Consider the following 8,064-nt stretch of genomic DNA (forward strand, 5'->3'; position numbering starts at 1 on the left):
ACACAACAACGAGACACAGCAACACAACGAGACACAGCAACACAACAACGAGACACAACAACAAGACACAGCAACACAAGACACAACAACACAACAAGAAACAGCAACACAAAAACGGACACAGCAACACAACAACGAGACACAGCAACACAACGAGACACAGCAACACAACAACGAGACACAACAGCAAGACACAGCAACACAACAAGAAACAGCAACACAAAAACGAGACACAGCAACACAACAACAAGACACAACAACACAACAAGAAACAGCAACACAAAAACGAGACACAGCAACACAACAACAAGACACAGCAACACAACAAGAAATAGCAACACAACAACAAGACACAACAGCAAGACACAGCAACACAACAAGAAACAGCAACACAAAAACGAGACACAGCAACACAACGAGACACAGCAACACAACAACGAGACACAGCGAAACAACGAGACACGGCAACACAACAACGAGACACAGCAACACAACAACGAGACACAGCAACACAACGAGACACAGCAATACAACGAAACACAACAACAAGACACAGTATTACAATGATATATTTATATATATATATATAATAATCATGTTGTGGTTTAAGAGTTTCTCTGCAGACTGAATAACCTGCACACCTTCTATCACCTGACACCACTCTAATATATATATATATATGTGTGTGCACTCTGTTTATGTGTGTACTCTGTGTATAATGTGTGTACTGTTTATAATGTGTATACTCTGTGTATAATGTGTGTACTCTGTGTATAATGTGTATACTCTGTGTATAATGTGTGTACTCTGTGTATAATGTGTGCACTGTTTATAATGTGTATACTCTGTGTATAATGTGTGTACTCTGTGTATAATGTGTATACTCTGTGTATAATGTGTGTACTCTGTGTATAATGTGTGTACTCTGTGTATAATGTGTGTACTCTGTGTATAATGTGTATACTCTGTGTATAATGTGTGTACTCTGTGTATAATGTGCAGGACGGTGAGGATGCAGCTCAGTTTGCCAACAGAGTGAAATCTGCCATCGCTCATCAGGGAGGACTGCTGGATCTGGACTGGTGAGTACTAAATACTACTAAATACTACTAACTAGTACTACATCCTTGGAGCACTGGTTGCCCCCCCCCCCCTCTTCCTCTCTTGGCGTTTTGCGGCTCTATTTACATTTTGTCTCGGTGCTGTGTCGGACGTTTTGGTAGCTTGGTCTTGGACGCGTGTTAACGATCCGGCTCCTGGTCGCTACGTTTCTATCAACGCTGTCAAAGTTAACGCAAATATTGACATATATATATTATATGTTTAGAAATATAAAGAAATAGAAATGTAGAGTTGTTGGTGTGTTTCAGGGACGGAGGACTGAAGAGAGGGAAGGTCAAGGAGTCCTTTAAAGAGGAGCAGCAGAAGAAGTACAGCAGCATCATCGCTGGTCAGAACGGCGTCAAGGAGCAGAGAGACTGAACCGCCAACATCACGGGTACAGGACGCTGGTTGTTCTGTATCCAGGAAGCTGGTTGTTCTCTTCAGTCTTATAATAAGCAGAAGAGTTGGAGCCTCAGATCTCAGATCTCAGATCTCAGGTCAGCTCTCTGTGTCTGAGTGTAGGAGAGTGTTTCCACCAGCAGGAGGCGCTACATGACAACAGTTCATCACTTCAACACAGTGATGCTGAGACCAGCTCTCTCTATTATTATTATTATTATCATTAGTGAGGTCACATGTTTCTATCTGGGAGCTGAAAACAAATGTTATTGTAAAAATGTATTTTATTGTTTGTTTCTATTTGCTTCTGATGTTTCTTTCTTGAGGTGAGATCATCTCCTGAACAACCGGCTTCTGTTCTCTTCTTCTGGTGTTTCTGCCGACTCCTTTTATTCTGCAAATAAAGAAATAAAATCTACATACACTCTGATATTCACCTCACTGTTGCTTATTATATATTTTTTAGTTGATGCGATATGACAGAAGACATTAAGACAAAGAGTTAACACCTCACCATCTTGGTTTTTGGCCGTGAGCCATTTGTGGGAGAAACCTGAGCACCAGGAGAAAACGCTTACTGACATATAATCAATTTAAGCTTTTTTTAATGCTCTAAATTATCCCCAAATATATTTAAAAATATTTGCGGGTAATTTAGAGTGTCCAATTAGACTCATGCATAACTTGGAATTGTGGGAGAAACCTGAGCACCAGAAGAAAACCCACGCAGACGCAGGGAGAATATACAAACTCCTCACAGCCAGACAGGTGGAGGTGTCTGTGAGGCTGCAGTGCTAATCACTAATCACTTAAAGTAAACGACATACCCCCCCACAGCGTCCTGCTCCGTCTCTTCCTGTTTCACCACAGCGTCCTGCTCCGTCTCTTCCTGTTTCACCACAGCGTCCTGCTCCGTCTCTTCCTGTTTCACCACAGCGTCCTGCTCCGTCTCTTCCTGTTTCACCACAGCGTCCTGCTCCGTCTCTTCCTGTATCACCACAGCGTCCTGCTCCGTCTCTTCCTGCTTCACCACAGCGTCCTGCTCCGTCTCTTCCTGTTTCACCACAGCGTCCTGCTCCGTCTCTTCCTGTATCACCACAGCGTCCTGCTCCGTCTCTTCCTGTATCACCACAGCGTCCTGCTCCGTCTCTTCCTGTATCACCACAGCGTCCTGCTCCGTATCTTCCTTTTTCGTCTCCTTCAACATTTTGCTCTTCATCTTCTGCAATGTTGTCCCTTGATCTTCGGTCCTCCTGCGAGAAAAGACTCCTCTCATCTTCTTCTTCATTTTCAGGCAGATGTCCTCCAGGAGCTTCTTCTCAACCTCCAACTGTTGGACTGTGGTCTTCAGGCTCTGTTCTCTGTCTGCCAGGTCTTTGTTGACACCCTCCAACTGATTGACTTTGGTCGCCCAGATCTTATGTCTTCTAGTCAGGTTCTCTGTGAAATTGTCCCCTAGAGCCTTGTATTTGACCCGCCAGGCGTCTTCACTCTGTCGGAGTTTGTCTACCGTGTTCAACAGCTCGGTTCTGGTCTCTGTGAGCTTTTCATTGAGACTCTTCTTCTCCAGATGGAGACCATGGATTACAGCGTCCTTATCGCGCTGCTCCAGGCGGAGACCAAGGATTACAAGGCCCTTATCGTGCTGCTCCTGATGGAGACCGTGGATTACACGGTCTTTATCGCGGTGCTCCAGATGGAGACTGTGGATTGCAGCATCCTTATCACGCTGCTCCTGATGGAGACCGTGGATTACAGCGTCCATATTGCGCTGTTCATGGCGGAGACCATGGATTACACGGTCCTTATCGCGCTGCTCCAGGCGGAGACCATGGATTACACGGTCCTTATCGCGCTGCTCCTGATGGAAACCGTGGATTACACGGTCCTTATCGCGCTGCTCGTGGCGGAGACTGTGGATTACACGGTCTTTATCGCGCTGCTCCTGACGGAAACCGTGGATTACACGGTCCTTATCGCGCTGCTCCTGATGGAGACCGTGGATTACACGGTTCTTATCGTGCTTCTGCTGACGGAGACCGTGGATTACAGCGTCCTTAACACACTGCTCCCGGTAGAGACAAAGGATTTCAGCGTCTGTATTGCGCTGCTCCTGGCTGAGACCAAGGATTGCAGCGCCCTCATCGCGCTGCTCCTGGCTGAGACCAAGGATTGCAGCCCCCTCATCGCGCTGCTCCTGGTTGAGACCAAGGATTGCAGCGCCCTCATCGCGCTGCTCCTGGTTGAGACCACGGATTGCAGCGCCTTCATCGCACTGCTCCTGGCCGATACCAGGGATTGCAGCGCCCTCATCGCGCTGCTCCTGGCTGAGACCACGGATTGCAGCGCCTTCATCGCGCTGCTCCTGGCCGATACCACGGATTGCAGCGCCCTCATCGCCACCCTCAACCAACAGTTGTTGAACTTTTCTCTCCCAGCTCTGGACCTTCTCTGTCAGCAGCTTGGTGGTCTCTTCCTGGAAGGCTCTCACAGTCTGTACGAGTTCTTTGGTCAACCACTCCAAAGAGCTCGGTAATGATGATGCTTGATCCATCTCGTAGTCACCAATGTGGTCGCCTAGTCTGGTGTTAACGTTAAACTCTTTAACCCAAATGTTAAATTAACCCTAACACCACCAGTTTGCCAACAATATACGGTCAGCAATGAGTTTTCTAATATTTGAGTTCTATAGAAAAACTGGCCGATTAAAGGCAAACTCAAGATCACAGCCAACATTACAGGCATCAAAGCCAATTCAAGAATATGACATTCTCATGACATCACATTCTCGTGACATTCTCGTGACATCACATGACATCACATTCTCATGACATCACATTCTCATGACATCACATTCTCGTGACATCACATTCTCATGACATCACATTCTCCTGACATCACATTCTCCTGACATCACATTGTGATGTAATCACATTCTCATGACATCACATTCTCGTGACATCACATTCTCATGACATCACATTCTCATGACATCACATTCTCGTGACATCACATTCTCATGACATCACATTCTCATGACATCACATTCTTGTGACATCACATTCTCATGACATCACATTCTCATGACATCACATTCTCGTGACATCAAAATGCTCATGACATCACATTCTCATGACATCACATTCTCGTGACATCACATTCTCATGACATCACATGACATCACATTCTCCTGACATCACATTGTGATGTAATCACATTCTCGTGACATCACATTCTCGTGACATCACATGACATCACATTCTCATGACATCACATTCTCATGACATCACATGGCAACGGGGGAAGCTTTGAAGCATTCAAGTCTAATCAGCCCTAATTATAACCTGCTTATTATTATAACCAGGTTATATTTAACCAGGTTATAATTAACCTGGTTATAATTATAACATGGTTATTATAACCTGGTTATTATTATAACCAGGTTATAATAACAACCAGGTTAATTATAACCTGGTTAAATATAACCTGGTTATAATTAACCAGGTTATAATTATAACATGGTTATTATAACCTGGTTATTATAGCTTGGTTATTATTATTATTATTATTATGTGAGGAGATGATTGTGTTTCAAAAGAAGAGCCCAACATAATAAGAGTTGTTGACTGAAGTTAGTGAGTTTTACAGTTATAGAACATTAAGAACATCCAATCTACTGAAGAAGGGATTGGTAGAAATATTCCATATACTATCTGGATTCTTCAGAAATCTTTTAATCCAGTTGATTTTTTAAATTCGATTAAATACTGTGAAGATCAAAACATGAAGTCCACCTTCAGCTGAAGGGTTAGAAAGAACAGAACATCATTTATAATGAGCAGAAGAGCTGGAGCCTCAGGTCTCAGATCTCAGGTCTCAGGTCTCAGATCTCAGGTCTCAGGTCTCAGATCTCAGGTCTCAGATCTCAGGTCTCAGGTCTCAGATCTCAGATCTCAGATCTCAGATCTCAGGTCTCAGATCTCAGGTCTCAGGTCTCAGATCTCAGATCTCAGATCTCAGGTCTCAGGTCTCAGGTCTCAGGTCTCAGATCTCAGGTCTCAGGTCTCAGATCTCAGATCTCAGGTCTCAGGTCTCAGGTCTCAGATCTCAGGTCTCAGGTCTCAGATCTCAGGTCTCAGGTCTCAGATCTCAGATCTCAGGTCTCAGGTCTCAGGTCTCAGATCTCAGATCTCAGATCTCAGATCTCAGGTCAGCTCTCTGTGTCTGAGTGTAGGACAGTGTTTCCACCAGCAGGAGGCGCTACATGACAACAGTTCATCACTTCAACACAGTGATGCTGAGACCAGCTCTCTCTATTATTATTACTATCATTAGTGAGGTCACATGTTTCTATCTGGGAGCTGAAAACCTGTTATTGATTGTATAAATGTATTTTATTGTTTGTTTCTATTTCTTTCTTGAGGTGAGATCATCTCTCCTGAACAACCGGCTTCTGTTCTCTTCTTCTGCTGTTTCTGCAAATAAAGAAATAAAATCTACATACACTCTGATATTATATATTATATTATTACATTATTATATTTGAGTTGATGCGATATGACAGAAGACATTAAGACAAAGGGTTTATATAGGGAGGTTGTGTTCGTATGTAATAATAAGATATTAATCGGTTGTATGAAAGTAAATAAGGAAAATCATGAAGAACAATGATGTAATAAATATAAATAATTATGATGGAGGTAATAACTGGAGTTAATCACTATTATTGATCTCATCACGTGTTACATTAAATGTTCTAGTGTCCACTGAACTGCTGCTGTTTAACTAACATCACATTCATAATCATATTTAATAATAATATAGAAAGGGTTGACAGGAAGTGGAACAGACTCAAAATGCCAAAAAAAAAAGTGAAAATAGAATAAAGAGTAAAATAAATAAATAAAATCAATAAAGTGAAAAATAATTTAAAACTAATTTAAATAGAAAAGTTAATGTTAAAAAGAAAAGAAATGGAAAAGAGGGGTGAAATAAATGAAAAAATGTAATAAGAATAGAAAAGATATTTGTCTATAAATAATAATAAGGTTTATTTGATCAGATGTAAAGTAGTGGTTCCCAACCTGTGGGTCGGGACCCCTCCGGGGGCCGCAGGATGATTCATTAAACCCTCGAGATGCAGCAGATCGTTTTTAAAGGAGGTTCTACCACACAGAGACAATTAACATTAAACATATTAATATAGTGGTAATAACATGTAAATACACACACACACACACACACACACACACACACACACACTACATATGTGTTACATCATCTGCACAACAGGAACTCAACCGTCAGACTAAATAACGTCAGAAGAACTGACAGTAAAATGTGTTTATTAAAGATTCCTCCTCCACTACGACAGAACCACGTCACCATGGTGATGGTTTTATATATAAGTATGTAATAATAATAATAATAATGTATAAATCCACAAACAACCCATGAAATAAAGAATAATCATTAAAACATTATTCATATAGAAAACAGGAAAGATGGCGAGAGACAGAAGAACATGTCATCCTGCTGCGCCGTTTAGTTTAGTTTTTATAATATATATATATATATATATATATATACTATACAGAGTTTAGTTTTTATAATATATATATACATATATATATTATACAGAGTTTAGTTTTTATAATATATATATACATATATATATATATATATATATGTAAGACAGAGTTTAGTTTTTATAATATATATATATATATATATATATATATATTACACAGAGTTTAGTTTTTATAATATATATATATATATATATATATTATACAGAGTTTAGTTTTTATAATATATATATACATATATATATATATATGTATATATATATGTAAGACAGAGTTTAGTTTTTATAATATATATATATATATATATATATATATATTATACAGAGTTTAGTTTTTATAATATATATATACATATATATATATATATATATATATATAATACAGAGTTTAGTTTTTATAATATATATATACATATATATATATATATATATATATATAATACAGAGTTTAGTTTTTATAATATATATATATATATATATTATACAGAGTTTAGTTTTTATAATATATATATACATACATATATATATATATATATGTATATATATATGTAAGACAGAGTTTAGTTTTTATAATATATATATATATATATATATATATATATATATATATATATATATATGTATATATATATGTAAGACAGAGTTTAGTTTTTATAATATATATATATATATATATATATATATTATACAGAGTTTAGTTTTTATAATATATATATACATATATATATATATATATGTATATAAATATGTAAGACAGAGTTTAGTTTTTATAATATATATATATATATATATATATATATGTAAGACAGAGTTTAGTTTTTCTTAAAGGATATCATTTGTATTATTATATTTGTAATTCAGATGAGTAGTGAAAGCAGCAGCGTGTTCTCTGGTTCCTTACTGGAGGAACCAGTGGTCAGATGAGTGAATAATGAAAAGTGATTATGATGTATTAATAATCATAATGACAGTAA

The 8,064-nt window shown here is 38.7% G+C and overlaps 1 protein-coding gene across 25 annotated transcripts in view; it reads left to right on the forward strand.

The window, feature by feature from the left end:
• gpat3 (glycerol-3-phosphate acyltransferase 3) overlaps positions 1-6,014 on the forward strand; it is a 19,767-nt gene extending 13,753 nt beyond the window's left edge. The window contains exons 12-16 of one of the 25 annotated variants that reach the window (XR_012591719.1): positions 1,003-1,082; positions 1,371-1,601; positions 5,419-5,523; positions 5,566-5,586; positions 5,685-6,014. Coding sequence is in view for 1 of the 25 variants with exons in the window: in XM_074618457.1 (XP_074474558.1) it covers positions 1,003-1,082; positions 1,371-1,482 (192 nt within the window). In the remaining 24 variants the exon portion in view is untranslated. Of the gene's footprint in view, positions 1-1,002; positions 1,083-1,370; positions 1,934-5,362; positions 5,524-5,565; positions 5,587-5,642 lie in introns of those variants that run through there. The other 24 variants (XR_012591737.1, XR_012591726.1, XR_012591723.1 and 21 more) reach the window with 24 other exon arrangements.
• Positions 6,015-8,064: the final 2,050 nt, after the last annotated feature.

This window comes from Sebastes fasciatus, chromosome 19 (assembly GCF_043250625.1).
Source record: "Sebastes fasciatus isolate fSebFas1 chromosome 19, fSebFas1.pri, whole genome shotgun sequence".
Taxonomy (NCBI): domain Eukaryota; kingdom Metazoa; phylum Chordata; class Actinopteri; order Perciformes; family Sebastidae; genus Sebastes; species Sebastes fasciatus.